General features: G+C 37.3%; 3 protein-coding genes across 9 annotated transcripts; 2 read left to right on the top strand and 1 right to left on the bottom strand.

Annotated features, from left to right (window-relative positions):
- The first annotated feature begins 196 nt into the window (after nt 1–196).
- Nucleotides 197–1882, top strand: LOC6557030 (cyclin-J). The gene is made up of 4 exons (XM_001983798.2): nt 197–343; nt 413–599; nt 665–1093; nt 1152–1882. The coding sequence occupies exons 1-4, from the start codon at nt 269–271 to the stop codon at nt 1595–1597; spliced, it is 1137 nt and encodes a 378-aa protein (XP_001983834.1). The 5' UTR covers nt 197–268; the 3' UTR covers nt 1598–1882.
- A 252-nt stretch (nt 1883–2134) lies between these two features.
- LOC6556746 (enhancer of mRNA-decapping protein 3) lies at nt 2135–6562 on the bottom strand. The gene is made up of 5 exons (XM_001983799.2): nt 5665–6562; nt 4548–5543; nt 4183–4340; nt 4025–4109; nt 2135–3962 (listed from the first exon to the last, which is right to left on the bottom strand). Exons 1-5 carry the CDS (start codon nt 6195–6197, stop codon nt 3683–3685), a joined length of 2052 nt encoding a protein of 683 aa, XP_001983835.1. The 5' UTR covers nt 6198–6562; the 3' UTR covers nt 2135–3682.
- Nucleotides 6563–6868: 306 nt separating this feature from the next.
- Nucleotides 6869–21325, top strand: LOC6557150 (E3 ubiquitin-protein ligase Nedd-4). 7 transcript variants are annotated; one of them, XM_032742949.2, is made up of 19 exons: nt 6869–7053; nt 7648–7837; nt 13588–13670; nt 13748–13829; nt 14209–14247; nt 14313–14482; nt 15075–15222; nt 15292–15416; nt 15494–15593; nt 16678–16874; nt 17076–17313; nt 18080–18184; nt 18366–18603; nt 18669–18793; nt 18851–18992; nt 19058–19214; nt 19275–19568; nt 19636–20034; nt 20096–21325. In XM_032742949.2, the coding sequence occupies exons 2-19, from the start codon at nt 7652–7654 to the stop codon at nt 20196–20198; spliced, it is 2931 nt and encodes a 976-aa protein (XP_032598840.1). In that variant the 5' UTR covers nt 6869–7053; nt 7648–7651; the 3' UTR covers nt 20199–21325. The 7 variants fall into 7 exon arrangements, with proteins under 7 accessions (XP_032598840.1, XP_032598841.1, XP_032598842.1 ...); XM_032742950.2 differs by having other exon boundaries at nt 6930–7053; nt 14313–14473; XM_032742952.2 differs by lacking the exons at nt 6869–7053; nt 7648–7837 and adding exons at nt 9540–9649; nt 10535–10716.
- The last annotated feature ends 30 nt before the right edge of the window (nt 21326–21355 follow it).

The following is a 21355-nucleotide window of genomic DNA, read 5'->3' as shown; positions in this document are numbered from 1 at the left end:
CTTACATACTATATAAACATATTAGGACAATATTAAACATATATCTATGTAACTAAAAACATTTCTTCAATTACGACTCTCTGTATCAACGTTGTTTTTTTTTAAGTTTTTGAACAGTGAACAGTTTTGAACACTGCACTTTTACCGTTAATGTCAGCCATATTTGCAGTGTTGCTCCTTGTGTTTTTTTTGTGTGCTTTCGCACTGAGTTTCAAGCAAACAAAGTCCGTCCGCAAATAAACAATTAATAGCCATTAAACGCATTAAAATGACAAATCCATCGCTGGAAAACACCAGCTACATGCTGAGTGAGAGAAATGAGCATGCAAGACGCAATATTGAAGTATGTACATGCATTATTTACGAGATCTTTATTTGTAACTCAAATATTGTTTGTTTTTTTCCTGTGCAGCGCATTTTGAAATCGAAATGGGTGAGCAACTACGCAGCAGACATTTTGAAAACAATGATGGAATCGGAGTTGCAACGCCGTCCCATATATTACACATCGACACAAATCGATCAGAGGCCGATGCTCATACAGCTCTGCCAGCGAATTGCGCGCTCCTTTCAATTGGGCCGATGCGCACATCATTTGGGTGAGTCTGTAGAATATGGATTATTATTATATGAATATAAAATATATACGAAAATTCATTGCTAGCTATTAACTATCTGGATCGTTTCCTCGATTTCTACACTATACGCTCGGACAAGCTGCAGTTGATTGCGTTGACCTGCATGCACATTGCGGCCCAAATTGAGCACACGGATGCAAATGTGCCCCGATATAGTGAAATGGATCGTTTGATCCAGAGCGGTTATACAGCTCTAGAGTTCAAGACAGTTGAGCGCAAGCTGCTCACATTCTTTGACTTTAAGCTCATACATCCGACAGTAGCCAGTTTTGTGGAGATGTTCGCTTACCATTTAATCACAATTGAGGATTATTTTGGGTATTGCTTGGCAATCGATGGTTGTTCCACTACTGCTGCTGCAGAGATGAAGAATTATCCGCGCTATAATAGCTTTGAGCAAATGCTGACGCAGTTGGTGCAGCTACTGCTGCGCATGTCCGACTACACGCTAACCAGTAAGCTAATATTTTATTCAATTACCCATTTTAAATTAAATTTCAATTTATAACTCAGTCAACAGGTTCAGCAATGAGCCACCTTCGATGCTGGCCGCCAGCTGCATTGCAGCCACACGTCAGGTGAGCGGCGTGCCCAAGCGCTGGACGCCTTTCCTCACCGATCTGACTTCGTACAGTGAGCATATGGTTGAGCCATATGTTGATGTAATCAGACTACATCATTACCTCAATGAACAGTCCAAGGCGAAGGGAGAGCAGCAGCAGCAGCACCCGATGGAGATCAGCTGGTCCAGTCCGGACTCGGGCTTTGGGGAGAATTTGTCTGTGCCACAAATGGAAGTTGTTTCGGTTGAAGTGGAAACATTTAATGTCATAACCGTTAAGCTGCAAGCACCACGTAAACCGTCCTCCTCCGTCCTCAAACGTGATCGGGATAATGACTATGGCGAGGAACAGCAGCCTAAGCGCCTTAAAGTGGACCAGGAGCAACAAAAAACCTAGCTTTAAAATCTACTCCCAACAAAAAAAAAGGGCTTTCGAAAAGCCAAAACTTGAATTTTTATAATTTCCTTTTTTCCTACTCAAACAACGGAACGCTAAACAGTGAATGAAGTTTTAGCGTTTCAGTTTAAATTGAGGACTTTTTGTTTTGCTTCCACATGACTCTAGAAGAAATGTATAATTATTATATAGTATGTATATATATATATATATATTAGTTTGCACTTGCGAGCACAATCAAAATAAAAATACAAATGTGACAGCGTCACAACCCAGAAAAGAAAATGTATCTTTCTTAAATTTCCTTTACCCCCTTTTCTTGAATAAAAACACAGTTTTCATTTCGTTTTCCATGAGAAGGCTTTTCGGTGTTTTTGTTTCTTTAATATTGTAGTTGTTTTTTTCATTTTGTTAACTTGTGTTTGTATGTATTTTGATTTGTCGGCATATTTTGGTGTTTGTTGCGTTTAAAATTAAGTTTTATACATTTGGACCGAAAATAGATTTGTTTTTGTTAAATTCACAATTTTAAAGCATTTATCAAAATTCTGTGGTGTGTTTGTTGTGTGTGTTTTTGTTTTTGTTCCTGTTGGTAATAACCTTCTCAACTTCTGCCACAACGTCCTGACAACTTCTCTTCTCCTAACTCAAAACAGTCTTAACGCATTTCCATCGGGGAAAGCCCATAAAACTGTAGCTTTGTATTTTCATTTTTTTTTCTTCCATTTTTGTTTTTATGTATGAAACAATTGGTTGCAAATTGAAATTCGCAGACTGATCATCAACAATTGAAATTTAGAATCTATATATTATAATATTTTTACAACAATTAGTTAAGGTTTTTTGGTTGCCATATTAAGTTTGCAAAGGCTAACATTTTCACTATTAGATTGGATTTTGATATAGTACTTGTTCAATTTGGTTTTGTAAAACTCATCGCGATACATTTGAAATATGGTTTTTGTTTGTGTTTGTGTTGTTTTTCTTTCTTTTCCGTATTCGTTGGGAGTACAAAATAAGGTTTTGTTTTTTCGCTCTTACGGCTTAAACTTTTGTCTTACGATACTAAACTCTGAATACAAATAAAATTTTTGCTTTTTTGTTTTAATGTGTCATTTTTTGTTAAACACTTTAAACTTACGAAACTAACTTATCGATCTGATTTGTAATTTGTATTGTATTGTATTGTTTATGAATTTATTATATAATAGTTGTTGATTTATTGCTTAAAAAGTAGACATTTAATTTGGCATGTATTGCGCATACTTCACACTCAATCTCACTAATTCAATTTAATTGAGTTCTTCCCATATACATATTATACAAACAATTATGCAAATATACAATTATTTACAATTGTTAGATATATATATATATACGTATTTGTTTTTCTTTTCGGTTTTTGCATATTTGAAAGTATTGCTCTGAAGACCAGTTATATTTTTGGGGGGAATGGTCCTTTTGGTTAGTTGTCCAGTGCATAATATATATAAAAATTAAAGCTATAGACTCGCTTATGGGATAGTTGCTGGGTGGGAGCATCAAATATGGAAGAATGTGGTCCTAAAAATAATATAATTTGGAAATTCAGACAAATTTAGACATCTCTCAAGCGAGCGCCAAAACAAAAATCAATTATGCCTCGACTAGCATTGAGGGTCTGTACAAAGAAAAAAAAAATTGAAAATTGAAAATAAATATATACGATTATAAATGTAGTTCGGCACTATTCTAGGGCAGCTGATCAATTAAAACGATTTGTATGCATAAACTAAGTGCTTAAACTAAATATATATATATACTATATGCGCCGTAGATAAAAACTAATGTGAGTTATGTTTATGAGAGACTTCTAAGAGCTAGTTGTTAGATTCACAGGAAACTGGACTTTGATGATCATCACATGTGTGTTGTTTGTTGAGTGTTGCTTTTGTTGTTGTTGCTGTTTATGATTGGTTTTTTGTTTGTTTTTGTGTTTGTGTTGTTCTTCCTTCTACTTCTTCGTAATCTTCTCTTAATGTTGTTGCTGATGATTGTTGTTGCTGTTGTTTTTGTTTTTGTGTGTGTGCTGTTTTTATCGTTGTTTCAGTCCTTTGAGTGAATCGGTATCACATATTTATGTCCATATGGACTTTTGTACTTAATGCCACAATCACGATAAAATTTATCTGGTATACCTAAATTACATAAATACAGTTTGCCACAATTATTCGTTGATGTTTTTGTTGGTGTTGTTTCAGCAGCAGCACCAGCAGCAGCCGAATTGCTCGTATCTTGGATCAATGGTAATATGGGTAATATTGAGTACTTGATAGCAACATCCTTAATGCCACACGGTGGCGGATCAATGGCAAGCACTGATGCGCTATAAAATATCAAAATACATCAATTAAATATAGTTTAAGAGATGCATGACGACAAACTAACCGATTAACGCTGAGCCATTTCTTAATTGCATCCGAAAGATTAGCGGTATTTGTCGAAACTATCACAAGATCTGGCGTAGGCAAATCTATAAAATATATATATACATATATATAAAATGTTATTATTTTTAGTTTGAGTTGTTTATCGGTTTAACGTACCGTCCACCGAATGCACTATGGTATTTTCAGTAGCCTTGAACAAGGCTACTTCCAAGTTGCTGTTCTGCTCAATTAGCTCCGCCTGCTCCACATAGAGCAGCACGGTTAGTCCATGGGAGGCCAAAAGACGACCCGTTGCGCATGCAATGTTGATTGTTCTGTGAATATAATAAAGGTATAATTTAAAAAATAAACATATAGACAAAAAAAAAAACAATTTCCTATAATTTCATTTGTTTTAAATGAATATTTTAGTGATAGTTAATCTCTGTTGTCAAAGCGAGCATAATATAATTTATGTTTCTTATCGCAAACTTTCAAGCAAAAGCTTTAAATATTTGTTGCCGAGTTCAAGGCAAGCTCACCTCATTGTGTTGACGCCATCGCAAATGATGGCAATCTTGGGCCACTGATGATTGTTGGCCGGTGTCAAGCGGCGAGCGCCGCCGAGCAATGTGATGGCTAAATCGGTGGCGCCACGCGCCAGTATATCAATTTGTCGCTGCTGCGATAGGCCAGCTCTCTCGGCGCTCAGCTCGATCCGGTTGCGCACATAGACCGGTATGGTGGGTATGATGAGGCCATCATCGGTCACAAAATCTTTGCCGCCATCAAAGATGCTCTCGATCTGACGCAACTGCAACGGTTGGCTAACCAAAATGTTCTCATCGTGTCTATACTTCTTCTGCTTCTGAGCGTGGACAGCATGGCGGACTACGTCCGGTTTCTGGTGCGTCGACTCGATGTCATCCCAAATGGCCTGCTTATCGAACAACGCCAGATTGCCCTCAAAGTCAAACTCCTCGTGCAGCAGCGGATCATCTGCTTCGCTGCCAAATGTCTGCTGTTGCTGCTGTCGTATGCTGCTCTCGCGTCGCACACGATTTCCTCCACCCCGCTTACCATTCTTTCCATTCCCGTTTGCATTCCCATTCCCATTGCCGTTGCCATTAGCCGTATAAGAGTTGGAGTTGTAGCTGTTGACGTTGCCATTGCCATTTCCATTGCGTTTGCCAATTCCATTGCCATTGCCATAGCTGACAGATGCTTGGTTACAGAAACCACCACCGTTGCTGTGCCCTATGATATCAATAGGTCGACTGCTGTTGCTGTTGCCAGCAGCAGCTGCCTCGCCGTTGCCACAGCTGCCATCAGCGCTACTGCTGCAGTTGCTCCCCAAGTTGTTGTTGTTGCTGTAGCTACCTCCTCCGCCTGCATTGTAGGCCGTGCTGCCCAGCTTCACCTCCACCTTGGCCGGTATCATGTTGCCAAAAAAGGCTGCAACACTATTCGGCGTCGTCGACTGCTGCGGCAGCGGCTGCTGTTGTACAGCACTCGATGCACCTGAGCTCTGCGGTGTTCTGCAATCGAAATGAGTTAAGACTTTAATATTCAAATTATACAAAATTTCCACTTGAATATGGGCTATGTTATAAGATCTACTTTAGCTACCAAAAAGTGACTCAGTGACGCTTCAATTACCTGCGCATGCCATTGGATCCATTCTGATTTGTGCTGAGCATAAGTTGGTGCATTTTGTCACTCAGTGCCGAGTTGCCGAGGCCTCCGCCACCTCCACCTCCATTTCTGCCATAATTGCCGTTGACTTTGGTTCGAGGCGTCGAAGGTAACTCCTGATCGCTCTCCTGCAGCAATTGCAGTTGTTGCTGCTGCTGCTGTTGTTGTTGCTGCTGCTGTTGTTGTTGGAGCTGCTGCTGCTTGCCGAGTATGTTGGAGAAATGTGGCAATTTAACTGGCGTCGGTTTGTTAATCACCGTTGGCGCCGTCGTCTCAGCATCCTTGACGGGCTCAATCAAATTGATGGCTTTGATGTCAGCACATCGGAGCACCACTTCTGCATTCTGTTTGCGCAAAGGGACGCCATTGCGAAAGGCGCGAACGATCGTTATCTCCTCCGCGGAGATCTTCTTGATCAGGCCCTGGAATATGCCCAGCTCGTCGTCGCAGGTCAAACTGACCGCGCTCCCAATCCAATCTTGATCTGTCAAACCCATATAAGCTAATCGAATACAAATTTTGCAAAAATGTTTATTTCTCTAATTCTGTTTTTCTTCTTTTTGTTTCTTTGTTCAGTTTTTCAGGTTTTTGCCAGCGTTTGCAGTTTTTGTTTTCGAGCTGCTCCGTTTTTGCTGTTGTTGTTTAATACGCAATTACCACGCACTAAAGAAAAACTCTCACGCACGCAAATTCGTTGGCGTTAACAATTCGACCTTATTGCAAATGGAAAATGTGGTATTTGGTTATTGTAATTGGCTGGTTGAACATGAATCGATCTTTTAACTATGATATTCCATTGAATTTATAAGCATTTGTTGTTTCGTTTAAATTTTTCACTGCCTTTCGCATTTACGTTTTCGTTAGAGACGGACGATACTTGCATGCAAATTATACACACGCATATATCGAAGTACTTTCGCAGCAGTCACGGTAACTGTTATTGTTACTCGTGATAAACCACAGTGAAATAATTAAATATGCATACATATGTTTTTAACTTTAGTTTTAAGTTGTAAGTAAGCTAACTGGTTGTCATATGTATACAGAAATCTGAAATTCAAAAAAAAGAAAATATAGTATTTTAAACGATATCTTTGTTGCAAACACAACTGCTCCTCTTTGGTTGCAGAGTTGCTTTGGAAAGCTATCGTTGAGAATATCGGAATTAGTTAGTTGTCGGATTCGGTCGGGCGTGTTTGGGCTGCGAACGTTTAAAAATTGTTATACGATTTGCTATAGAAAAACAATCAATTCAAATATATTTATGTTAATACGAAAAATGTAAGCGCGATTTAAGGCTGAGACGCGAATACAACGAAACCAAAGCGTTAACCGCAGTTGGTGCGAAGAGAAGTATGTGATGAATTTTCCTCATATATATACTTATATATATATATATATAAATATATCTATCTGTAAGCGTATAATTTGCACAAATACATGTGCACATTTTATAGTAGAACAATTTAGTTAAAAGTACAACATAAAGCAAGCGAACTTGTGTGCCAGTAATCACGATAGTCAGTGTGGGTGTGTTTATAAAACCTAAAGATTATAATAAAACAGATAAAATGTTGAGACTGCTGTTGCTGCTGGTGCCATGACGAAAGCCGGCCAGGTCGAAACGGCGTTGAACCTTTCGCGCTTGGTTAATTACTTGGCTTTATGCTTTGCTGGTCATTTGTGTGTTCTATGCATATGCATAAGTGTATACACCTGCGATGTCTAGTGCAAATCTGTGTGTACACACTTGCAAATACCGTACTTTGTGTGTGCCTTTGTTGTCTGCTGCTCTCTTCAGCCTCCAGTTTTATTGTCACCTCTTGTTGCTCTTGTTCGTGTCATTTTAATTAAAGATGCACTTCCGCTTCTCTCTTTTTCTCTCATACTTTTCATTGCTTTTTCTTTTCTTTATTTGTTCATTCTTTCTGTTTTCTTTTTTTGCAGCACAATGTCGTCACGCACCAGCAATATCAGCAGCGGCAATAATGTTGTCGCCGCATCCTCGTCCACAGCTGACGTGCCCCGCCCACCACCACGTCGACGTGCCGCCTCCATGGCCGGTCAGCAGCAACAAGGGCAGCAGCGCCTAGATTACAATAACGGACACACGCCACGTAGATCGTTGGCCGCTGTGGTGAGTAACATTTCAAGGGGGTGAAATTGCTTGGGGGGTTTTTGGGTGTGGGAGGTGGCTGTCTGACTGTGCAACGGTACTTATCAGTTAGCCTTCTTTTTAATATAGTATTTATTTGTATTTTATGGTATTTTCCCACTAAATCTAATCTTGCCGAATCAGTTCAAAAAGCAAACTGAATCACAGTTTCTGAGGGCGTATCATTATATTAATATTAAATATTAACAATTTTAAATGTATTTTTATTACAAAGAACACAACTTGAATCACAATCTAATCGCAAATGCAAATCACATCTAGAATTCAAGTACTCTAATATTCAATGAAATTCTATATATTTAACTTTCAAAAGTGCTTATTTACCCAAAATTTTCTATATGTTTCATTAACGAAATGCGATCTTTTCTTTAGTATTAATAGTGTTTATTTTTTGAGTGTTTCTTTGTTTTGAGAGGGGATTTTAAGATAAGCAGAGAGTTGAAGTGATAAGCGTATCTGAGAAATGTGATTAACAAATTTCAGATTTGAAATAAATCACGTTTTTAGCTGCTGGCTGCTGTTGTATTCATGAAAGAAATGCCTCTTTTTTTTGCTTATTTAGCTCTGTGAGCAAAATCTTCAGCAACACAATAATAAATAACTGTTGGAAGCGAATCACTTAAAAGACGACGAAGACTTTCGAAGTTTGTTTTTGTTCCTTTGGTAAATTACGCAAACATTTAATTGTTAATTGAATTTATCAACATCAATTGTATACTCTTAGCAACTATCTCTCTCTTTTTCTCCCTCTCTCTCTCTCTTTCTTCTGAATGTGCGTAATTTAAGGCCTCAATGAATTGAGCGATTTCAAGTTATTTGCTTAACTCATTTAACACTGCCAGAGTCGAAGCAGCTGCTTTTTTTTATCTTCATTAGTGTCCACTTGTATTGTAGGCCCCCTCCACAACCCCTGCCACACTGCCAAGCCCCTTTTAACAAGTTGCATTTCACGTGCTCGTTATTTTCATAGGAGTAGATTCAGAGTAGATTAAGTTGCGTCACAATTGTCGTCATAAATATATATTTTAGAAAAATAAATGTACGCAATTTACATACGCATGTTTTTTTTTGTATAAAGTCAACGCTTATCATTAAGCCTAATTGTCTGACGCATATTTGACTTTTGATTTGATCTGGCATTTAGTCCAGTAATAACTTCAATCACACACAAACACACACACACATACACCCATACACACACACACACACACATACACCCATACACACACACACACTTACAACTTACATATTTACTTCATATCATCTGTTTTTGTTTTGTTTGCTTTGTCCCTTGTTCGCTGAGCAGCTGCGCTGTCAATTTTCAAAAAGCTCGCGCGCACAATAATAAAAAGCTTCAGTGTGAAAAATACTGTAATTATTTACACTTTGACACAATATGGACACACTATTGGAGAAATATTATTGAATTTTTATAAAGACTTTTAAATGTTATTTATATATATATGTATATGTACTATAATTTAATAAAAAATGAATTTATAAATAAATAAATAATTCATGTAAGTGGTCGCCCACAAAAGCTTTTGGGCTCACCTTATCGCCATGTCATCGCATTTCTGCCCTTTAAAAATTTGGTCACACTGTCTCGGAACACAATTTTTAGTTTAGCTTAGAACGCGAGAGCTCCCGTTACAGGCGCAGCGGCAGCCGCAGTGTTTACTGTTGTTGTTGTTGTTATTGTATAAATATTACAACCACACAAGAAAGTGGGAGAAAAGCGACGTCGAACATGTTTCGGCGATGATAGTGTTGGTGCGTTGTTGTTATTATTTTTAACATTGGTGCTTTTGCGCTTTGCGCCTGTTAATGAGCGATAAATAAATGAATAATTGAGTTATGTACACATATACATATGCATATACATGTATTGCAAAAAATATATAAATGCCGCGTGCGTTGAGTTTTTTCTTCTTTCGAAAATCTATTGGACACAGTACTGTGAAAATGTGTTAATTATATAAAAATATACGTGAGTGTGTGCGTTTGTGTTTGAATATATGCATGTATATATGTATGTGTGTCTGTGTGTGTGTGCACATAAGAGCAACAGTCGGGCAGGCAGTCAGCAGGCATTCCAACCTTTCGCTGCTTGTTGTTTGTCGTCGTGAGCTAAGAATCAACGTCGCAATGTGAAAACAAGATTCGCCATCGCCATCGCGCATTATTACTCTGTGTCCCCGTTCTCCGCGACTAACTTGCATTCGTTTTGCTCTTTTTGGGGCTCTTCATTAGTCATACAAAATATCCCAAAAAAATATTTTTAAAAATATATATATTTTATATATATATGAAATACTCATATATTTTTAGTGCCGTGGTTTTGCAGACCTAATTTTACATATAAACGCAAACATTTCGTATTGTGGTGTATAAATAAACGAAGCAACCAACTGCGCTGCGCCCCGATAATAAAAACAAAACAAATGCTGTGAATTCTGCTCTGCTCGTGCTTAAACCTGTTCCGTTCTCAAGAATTTTTAGCCACAACAAAATAAACGACGGCGACAAAAGCCGAGAGCAGGCTACCATAAAAAAAATATATATATTTATGTATAAATGAATGGCCATCTTCCCGTTCAATGCAGTTAAAACCAAAAAAATACTTATGTATAAACCACAACGTTTAATGCTTTTTAGTTGAGAGGCGTGCAATAATTAACACTTACCACGGGCGTTTTAAAACAACGTAAACAAAATACACATTGATCAAAATATATATATATATACATAAAATGGCTGAATCAACCACAACAACGGAAGCAGCAGCAGCTACAACAACCAATGAAGATGGTCAAATTCATGGCTACAACAACAGTGATGTAAGTGATCGCCAGATCGCCAGGCTGACGTTCTCTCTCTCTCTCTCTATTTGTCTCTCGCTCTCTGTGTCTCTCTGTCTCTCTCTCCATACACTTTTTTATCAACGCCTAGGCCGAGGCTCAGATAAGCTACCCGTTTTCCATGTGTTGAATTTTATAATTCCGTCACAATACATTTAAAATAAATATGCAGGGGTTTCCCAACGCTCAGAAATAACAACTTTTTTTTAGCATGTAATAATTTTTTTTTTTTTGTTACACACATTTTGACATACATAAGCCGTAAAGTCTCAGTATACTTATGAATTTTACTATAGCCTTGGTATTTGATATCATAAAGATGAAGTAAGTGTCGAAAAAAAAATATTAGCGAGTACTTGTTTATTTTTGGCTAAAATAAACCGAGTAAAAGAGTTCAGCAAATATTTCTCAAGCCTTAAAATATTTATACACTGCTGTAGCGCACTTCATCAAATCCAATTTTGCACTAGATTCTTACTTTCTGTCCATTTATATGTACAAAAAATTAGAATTTATGTTGCCTTTTGAATTTCACACGTTGCCGCCTTGTGTTAAATTTAGACTTAACCAGGGGTGTTTTTTTTTTTTGCTTTGCTGTTTAATCAGATAAATATTTACGCCATAATTTTACCCCAAACTCAATAATCTGGTCTGTTTGGCTATCCATCAATATGGGGAAACTTTATTGAACCCCCCTCATATGCAATAACAGTGTTCAATTTGTGTAATGAGTTTTTACAACTGACACTTTCAGATGAGAGCCAAAAATCAATTTAATCAATTTAGTTAATGGTTTAGTCCTCTTTGAGTATATTTTCATATTTTCGCTTTATTGTCATCCAAACTGTTCTACATACCTACAAAATCACACTTCCGTTCCGCTATTCGACCTTTTCAATTTGTAACTACCAGCAATCGTCACTTTATCAGCAAACACGCTTGTTGTTTATACATTTTTTTTGCTTTATATTGTTCAGCACAAGAAAAAAAGCAATGGTAACTTTTGCTTCTGATTTGCTTGTAGGTCACATGTTAAAAAATTTATAGTGTATATGAAGAGCAGCCCCATTTTTAATACACGATAAAGACGAATTTTTGGAAGTTGAAGTATATAGCTATATATATATATATATATATATATATATATATATATATATGTATATAGAACGTGGGCATTTTATGCGAATTAGTGCATTGTTGTTAGTAATCATAAATTTATACAATATATTATGGGTTAATTCCCACTATCCGACTAAGTCATATAATTTCTATTGTCTATATTTATAAATGTTGGATGAATTGTAGCTGGCATTTTGGCATTAAGACAGATTTAATGGCTAAAAATCAATTTAAGCAGAGAGAGCTTAGTGTCACACAGCCAACACAGCAAAGGGGGGCTTTGTTGTCAAGGCTTGGGTGGATGTTCTTAAACCAAATGGGGTTGCAGCTGTTGTTATTGCTGTTCTTGATTGATTGACCGGTTGAGACTGTGTTAATCGTGATTGACCCGAACGCTCCACTGATGCATATTTCAGTTGGTTGGTTCGTATCCAACGTCATTGACATGCTTATTGACCAGTGGAAGGACAGAACTCAGAACAGCCTATAATTAAAAGTAATATACTTTTGGCATTAGCTGTTCAGACAGATAGAGAGATAGATATATAGATAGATGGATAGCAGATATCGGAATAGCCATGTCTATTGCAGCTAGTCAGCAGTAAGTTGAGCGCAGCTGCGAGTGAACAAACCGCAAACATTCCAAGATGGGAAAACCGCTGAAAATCAATACAACAAGTTCATGGAAAATGCCATGCCAACATTTTTATGTCAGAAAATGCATTGGGAAATGCATAGGAAAAATGCGGACAGAAAATGTTGCTATTTAATTATTAACAGTAATTAGAATAAAAATTGTACGAATATGTTAAATTATTAAAGACGCACCTACAAAATGTTAACTTATTTAAATGGCTATAATACTTCACCATGGTTAAGTGCTATGCATAATTATCGTTTAATTGCTGCCAGCTTGGCGCAAATGTGACACTACAAGGATGAAGGGTTTACGTTTCGCATGCAACATATCATCTTAAATTTCAGCCTTAAAATCCATAAATTAGGCAACAGCAACAACGCTGCGTATGCGTAATGTATGGCATTAAGTATACACAGCTTGTGGCGTGGATTGCCCAGTGGCTTGTTTTTTGGCTTAAGTACACACAGATACACGCACACACACACACCAGCTTAGATTTATGCAGTGACATCTTTTTGAAATGCTGCCAGCTGACATTGATTTAGCATTTTTTGGGAGAGTTGTTTTGGGGCCTCTTTGATATTGCCTGCTGTTGGTACAGCATTAAAATAACTCAACTATAAATTATTATAAAATGTTTGAAAATGGTGTTTCTAAATTTAAATGCTGCTTTAGAAATTAGATTAGTTTTCACATAGCTCTGACATAAACGATTTGTAACCGCTCAATGTACAATTTTGGGAAAGGAATAACATAAACTAGAGCTCAAACCAATTGAAAATCGATTAAGTTTTGTCAGTGGAAAATTTGTAACTTTCTAAATTAGTTGAACGTAAACAAGACTTGTAAATTTGTACTATTAGCGAGTTGGAACTGTGTTGTTTTATACACAGTGTCTTATTTAACGAGCGACAACTGTGTGTGTGTCTTCAACAAGCTGTAAGCACAAGTGGCTCATTTGTTGGCTTACAAACATGCTCAGGGTACTTGTGTGGGTGGCGTCTCAGTTTCCTCGCTGCTTAAAACTGGCGTCTTGAGTTGGTCAGACGGTCTCTTTAATATGTAAATTTGTTTGCATTTGTTCTTTACAGAATGACACTGGCGACTCGTGTCACCTGCGCATTGTTGTGCTCAGCGGCAAATCCTTGGCCAAAAAGGACATATTTGGCGCCAGGTAAGTGTGGGAATGCTCTTAAAAACTCACAACTCATTGATAAAAATTAAAATAAGCAATAATTTTGCAATTCACAGTGATCCATATGTACGCATCGATTTGAATACAATCAATGGTGATATAAATATTGACTCGGTTTTAACTAAAACCAAAAAGAAGGTAACTACAACGAAAAAGTAAATAATAAATAGAATAAAGTGTCTGGGGTTTGGGGTCGCGATTAAATGGGTATCTTATCAGCAATTTGTATTTGTCTTGAGTCTTGCCTTTCACTTCCATTATTAGCCAGTTATTTTCTAGCCAAAGTCCAATAAAAAGAATTATGAAAATGGTGGAATTGAGTAATAATTGGTTGAAAAGCTAATTAGTCACGGGGATTCACAATTATATTATGTATTTCACAATTATATTATGATTTTATTTATAAATCATACGTGGGGATCACCTATTCACTCTTGTTAGTATTTTAGATTTATTCTAGAACTTGAGCATAATTTCAATTAACCTTATTTTATTTCTCGTTCTTCAATTCCACCAGACACTAAATCCATCCTGGAATGAGGAGTTTATATTCAGAGTAAGTAGAAAGACAATGAAATATGAAGAGAAGTTAAGCTAACTAATGTATTCGTTTAACCTTAGGTGAAGCCGTCTGAGCACAAGCTTGTGTTTCAAGTATTCGACGAGAATCGTTTGACACGCGATGATTTCCTGGGCATGGTGGAGCTGACGCTGGTCAATCTGCCCACGGAGCAGGAGGGACGCACGATTGGCTCCCAGAGTTATACGCTGCGTCCGCGCAGGTCAGTAGGGTATGTTTATTTCAGTTGCTGTTTGATTTCCTTTATTTAATTTCAGTTGATTTAGACTACAACCTAAAAAAAAAAAACTATATAAACTATATAACTAGAAACTTGTCAAAGTAAAAGAGAAACCAAATTCAAATTACAAAATTGTAAATTAGCTAACAGAAAAAAAAAAAAACAAAACAAACTTACCCTAAGCTTTTAACAATCATTATTATTTGGATATTTCGTACTCTGTTGTTTGTCCAACGTAACGCTTCTTCTGATAGATTAGATTCCGCACTAGAAGTATTCTAAATTATCCCATTTGCCATTGCCATTTCTGTTGTTTTCTTTTATTATTATTATTTTTTTTTTTAGTATTTAACGCTTTGTGTAATTGCATATGGTTTTAAAGTTATTATTTGTAAATATCGAGTGCTTGGTATTTGGTGTTGGTGTTGGTTGGTGGTGTGGTATATTTGTATCGTGTGTCGTGTATTTGTTGGCCTTCAACGGCTCTTATTCATTAACATTCATTCAATGCTCTACTTTACTATATATATCTTCTATCTATCTATGTGTGTGTGTGTGTGTGTGTGTGTATATGCAAATATAGCGCTAAATCACGCATCAAGGGTACTTTGGAGATATATCATGCCTTCATACGCGAAACACGCGAACAGAGCGAACCCTCGAGCAACACAAGCGACGGCGACTGGGAGCATGTGGAAGCTACAAATGCTGGCGAGCAATCATCACAACCGGTACGCATTTACCACAACTTTTAACTTGCTATATTTTGACTAATTAATATCCTTTTCACTACATTGTAGCATCCGTTTCCTAGCGGCGGTTCTGAATCTTTGCCAGCTGGCTGGGAGGAGCGACAGGACGCAAATGGACGCACATACTATGTGAATCATACGGCGCGCACGACGCAATGGGAAAGACCCACCATGTAAGCGCATACTATATACATTTATATATATGTATATATATATTAGCAAATAACTCCAATGTCAAATCAATTTGCAGCTTGAACAGTAACAACAGCCAGAACGTTGATCAGCTGGCTTCAGATTTCCAAAGACGTTTTCACATTAGTGTGGATGATACGGAGTCGGTGCGTGGACCGGTAAGTACTGCAACCAAACCACTAACTTGCAACATTCGTATCCCTCTTGCCTTGATTTAAATAACAGATGCATCAGAACAGAAAAAAACAAACATAACAAAACTGCAGTGGTAGCTCGAAGATTACTTATTAGAAAATATGGAATATAAAAAATAGAATGCCACAATTATTCGTTAATTCTGATACATTTTATATATATTCCTGAAACGTGCCGATTTTTGAGAGACCACTGTCGAATACTACTATAATTACAACAATATTTATACATGTATTATGTTGCATGTGTTGTGAACAATTGACTCAATTGTTATGCATGATATCTATGTATACCTTTAACTATCACATACTACTATATATACTATATATATATATAAACACACACACACGTAACTCACCTCATAAATCATCTGTACAATTAACGTTGTGAGTCTTGTCATACAATGAAAAAAAAACAAAACAAAACAACAAAAACACACACACAGCGCTTAAAGACGACAGCGTCAAAGGTGGTGCAGCTGAGTGCAGCTGATGAGAGTAGCGCCGACAGCGAGGATGATGAGGAGGAGGAGGAGGAGGAGACGGATGAGGAGCGGGAGCAGCAGTGTTGTTTGACTGCTGACCCAACAAATGATCAGTGTAATTGTCTGCATTGCGGCGAGATGCACGAGGACGACGAAGAGGAAGAGGGAGATGATGAAGAGGAGGCGGAAGACGAACTGAATGAATCAGTCGCAGATAATGAGACAGTTCAGCAATTAGCACGATCGGAAAATGGCCAAACCTGTGATATTCTCGACCACAACTTGTACCTGAGGCGCATGTTTGTAATGCCAATCAGTTTTTTAGTGAATATATTTATATTGTTTGGGAACTGACTGCAGCTAGAATCGAAATAGAATAATGCTAGCCTAATCACTCAACTCATCAAGTATGCATTTTAATAGTTGATCTTCAGTTAGTGTTCTTTAGTTTTAAATGCTCTGCTCTCACATTACCTCATTGAAAAACATTTAGTATTAGTTTCATAACTTATTTGCTGATGTATGACATATGTACATGTATATGTATATATATATATAATTAGGATGTGAGCAATAACAATTCAACGCCAGCCACAGCATCAACAACCCCAGCAACAATCTCACGCTCACAGTCACAGGCATCAGTTAACAACAACAACAACAACAACAGCCGCAGAGGCAGCAACAGCAGCAACGACAATTGTGATACAATGAATGACCAAATTGAGACAGAACCCAACGAAATAGTGGATCATGCCAGGTTAATATACACGCAACTCTGTGTTACCATTCCATTCGTAATCCACCAAAAAAAAAAGTGCCAAATCCACAAGTGAAATTCAGTTCAAAACTCTTGTTGGTGTTATATGTTGTTGAGTCTGACTTCTGTCTGGCAGCGGGACAACTGCTCGATGGCTGTCTCCTAACTCTGTCTCAATTTCAACTCTTTTTACAAGTGCAGTTTTGTTTACAACTCACTGCAACATCGCGACAGTGGCAGGCCAGAGATCTCAGCGAGCAGTTTGCAAAATGACTTGCGACCGGTGCGCGAGACACCCGATGGCAATCTTGTCAATATGGCAATCACAAATCTATTGACTCGCCGCGCCAACGACAACAGTTTGGGTCGCCATCAACTGGACAACAGGCAGCAGAGACGACGACGTCTGCAACTGCAGCAGCAGCAGAATAGGCAATTGGTTAGCATAACACTGCGCTACATAAATACACTCACACACATATTAGAAACAACTTTAGTATTAACCTGTCGTGTTGTAGACTGTGTTTTGTGTTCGTCTCATCGATTCCCGTGGTGGCTGTGCATATCCCATTCATTTTGAGCTGTTGATATGAACTTGACATAGACAAAAATTAGTTTGCTTTAGATTCCAAATTTATATGTACACATTCCCATTAATATCAAATGTGTCAGTGGATAAGCTTCTTTTGGATTCGGGTTGTTGAAGGGGTAAGCAGCGTAAGTCGAAATTGCACATCATCTTGTTTGACAGCAAACTCGAGAACAACTAGTTATTATCGGCTTTGTAATGTAAACAAATAAATATTTGTAAAATTATGCATGTTTGTAGTGTGTCCGTCTTGCATATTTGTATAAATCGTGAATCATAAATCACCCAAAATGAAAAGGAAACCTCACACAATACATACAACATTCTATCTGTATCGTTTGAGTTGCTGGCTATTTAAGAAATATATATATATGTATGTATGTATGTATGTATATATATTTTGTGGTCTTCCATATTGGCTTTGCATTATATATTTATTTTTGTGCTTCGAATTTTTGATTTTTTTTTTGTTTTGTTGTGCTTTAGTATTTGAAGAAATTAATTATAATTTTTGAAATCTTTTATTTTCTGTTTCTTCCAATTGCCATAAAAAATACAACAACAACAAAAAACTACAAAACATTTACGCAATAAATTGCATCCATATCAAAATTAGAGTGAAGACACCGATCACACAGACAGCCACAATCCCTCAGAGATCTCAGCTCCGTCCACACGACGCAATTCCGAAGAAGACAACGCGGCTGTGCCATCGGATCAAGTAAAGTTTCATTCTATATTCCACAATAAATACATATATATTTATATATGCACATGATATGTAATAACGCATGTGCTTTTGGTTTTGCCAACAGTCTGTGTAATAATCTCAATTCCAGATAGTGTAATCGATAATTGACTAATAATAATGAATAATAATATAATCCTATTTTCGCTTACAGGCCGCAGCCACTGAGGAGGAAGCGTTACCGCCTCGCTGGTCAATGCAGGTGGCACCCAATGGACGCACCTTCTTCATCGATCACGAATCACGGCGCACCACTTGGATTGATCCGCGCAATGGACGCGCCAGTCCCATGCCAAATCAGACTCGACGTGTCGAGGACGATCTGGGACCACTGCCCGAGGGTTGGGAGGAACGTGTGCACACGGATGGTCGCGTCTTCTACATAGATCACAGTAAGCACTATTGCCAAACGACGGACTACATTTCAAACTATTAATCCACTATCTAATCTATGCAGATACGCGCACCACACAGTGGGAGGATCCACGCCTATCAAATCCAAATATAGCTGGTCAAGCGGTGCCCTATTCGCGAGATTACAAACAGAAATATGAGTATTTCAAAAGTCATATTAGAAAGCCTGTAAGCATTACTCCTTTTGTCTTATTTGGTATTTAACTAATTAAACTTTTAATGCAGACCAATGTACCAAATAAATTTGAAATACGCATTCGCCGTACATCGATATTGGAGGATTCGTATAGAATTATTAGTTCGGTGACGAAAACTGATTTGCTAAAGACTAAATTATGGGTAGAGTTCGAAGGAGAAACGGGCTTGGGTAAGCTCTCTATTAACAACGAATTGTTGTTTGTCATTAACAAAGTGTTTGATGTATATTAACAGATTATGGTGGACTTGCTAGAGAATGGTTCTACTTACTATCCAAGGAAATGTTTAATCCATATTATGGACTCTTTGAGTACTCCGCCATGGATAACTACACCTTGCAAATCAATAACGGCAGCGGTTTGTGTAATGAGGAGCACTTAAGTTATTTCAAGTGAGTTTATAATCTTTAGAATTGGGAATTGTTTTATTTTTGAATATAAATTGCTTGTAGATTTATTGGTCGCATTGCTGGCATGGCTGTGTACCACGGAAAACTGTTAGATGCCTTCTTTATACGTCCCTTCTATAAGATGATGTTGCAAAAGCCCATTGATCTAAAGGATATGGAGTCGGTCGATACTGAATATTATAATTCGCTGATGTGGATCAAGGAGAACGATCCACGCACTCTGGAGTTGACATTCTGCCTCGATGAGGATGTATTTGGTCAAAAGAGTCAACATGAACTCAAACCGGGTGGCGCGAATATTGATGTGACCAACGACAACAAAGATGAATACATTAAGTGAGTATCTAACTATGGTTATACTCACAAGGACATATATTTCATTATATTTTCTCATTCTCTTAAGACTTGTAATCGAGTGGCGTTTCGTGGCCCGCGTTAAGGATCAAATGTCGTCTTTCTTGGATGGGTTTGGTTCCATAATACCCCTTAATCTGATCAAAATCTTTGACGAGCATGAACTGGAGTTGTTGATGTGCGGCATACAGAACATTGATGTGAAGGATTGGCGTGAAAATACGTTATACAAGGGCGATTATCACATGAATCACATCATTATCCAATGGTTCTGGCGTGCCGTTCTGTCCTTCTCAAATGAGATGCGTTCGCGTCTGCTGCAATTTGTCACAGGTACATCGCGAGTGCCAATGAATGGCTTTAAGGAGCTATATGGGTCGAATGGTCCACAAATGTTCACAATTGAGAAGTGGGGCACCCCCAATAATTTTCCTCGTGCACACACCTGGTGAGTTTTGTGTTTGGCGTTGACCTAAATTAGAATTTGAATTAATCGCATGCGCTCATAGTTTCAATCGATTGGACCTGCCACCGTATGAGGGTTATCTGCAGTTGAAGGATAAGTTGATCAAGGCCATTGAGGGCAGCCAAGGATTTGCTGGTGTTGATTAATAACACTGGCCCTGTGTGCGACGGCGTTGGCAATGTGGGTGACAGTCTCTGGCTATGGCAAACAGTGCAGTACTTGTATCTGGAGGAGCAATCGCAAACGCAAGTGCAACAGCAGCAGCAACAACAACAACAACGACGACACTACACATCACAACAAGGACTACAAGAAGAACAACAAGAAGAACAACAACGACAACTACAACAACTGCAACAGCAACAGGGCAACCGTATTGCAACTAATGCTTGGAACACCACCGCCACTCACTCGTGTACTTATTTGTTCATTTGCTTTTGTATTATAATCATTTTTGCTAGTTTAGTGCTGTTTCGTATGTATTTTTAACTAGGCGAAAGCAGACACAGCACACACACTCTCCAATTGCAAGGCCTAAGGTTCACATCAAATTGGAGCTGCATATATATATATAAACGTCCCAAAAGCATAAAGGAAATGGGTCTATTATTATTGTATCCTGGGTTTCGCATTTGCCGACAATTGTAAAAAGTAGAAAAACCTTTATAAACTACAAAATTAACATGCATTGCCTGCGATCATTTATGAACTAAATACATAACACATAACACATACATAGAACGAAACAATTAACAAATATGAAGAAAAGAAGGAGAAAAACAAAAATATATCTTATATAAAGATTTTTTATAATTGTTAATCTTATGCGATATTCGTCTGTAACAAATTCATATAAGAAGTTATGCCTGATAACTGACATCTGATAATGACCATTAAAAGGTAACTTTTGTATTCTGTATAACTTTATGTGTATTTAAAAAATGATAATGTTAACTGTGCATAAGTCTCTCCAATTTTTAATGATAAAAGTTAATAAATAACTACAACAAGAACAACAACAACAAAATGCCACTAAATCGCAATTCAAATATTTGTATATTGTTATATTTAAATTATATAATGCATTCCAAATGTTTAAAGAAACAATAAAAAATATGAAAACAATTGATGATATATCAAAAGCCTATATAAAAACTAAACTTTAAAGTCAAATTATAAAAGAAAATGCAAAAAAAAATATAATTGTTTCAATATGAGACAAGTGGAAACAACTAAAAAGAAATTTAAAAATAAATAAAAAAAAAAAACAAATTTAAAGCCAAAAATATTAATGTTCAAAGAT

Source organism: Drosophila grimshawi, unplaced genomic scaffold (genome assembly GCF_018153295.1).
Source record: "Drosophila grimshawi isolate 15287-2541.00 unplaced genomic scaffold, ASM1815329v1 contig_44, whole genome shotgun sequence".
Taxonomy (NCBI): domain Eukaryota; kingdom Metazoa; phylum Arthropoda; class Insecta; order Diptera; family Drosophilidae; genus Drosophila; species Drosophila grimshawi.
This window is presented reverse-complemented; position numbering and strand designations above follow the sequence as displayed.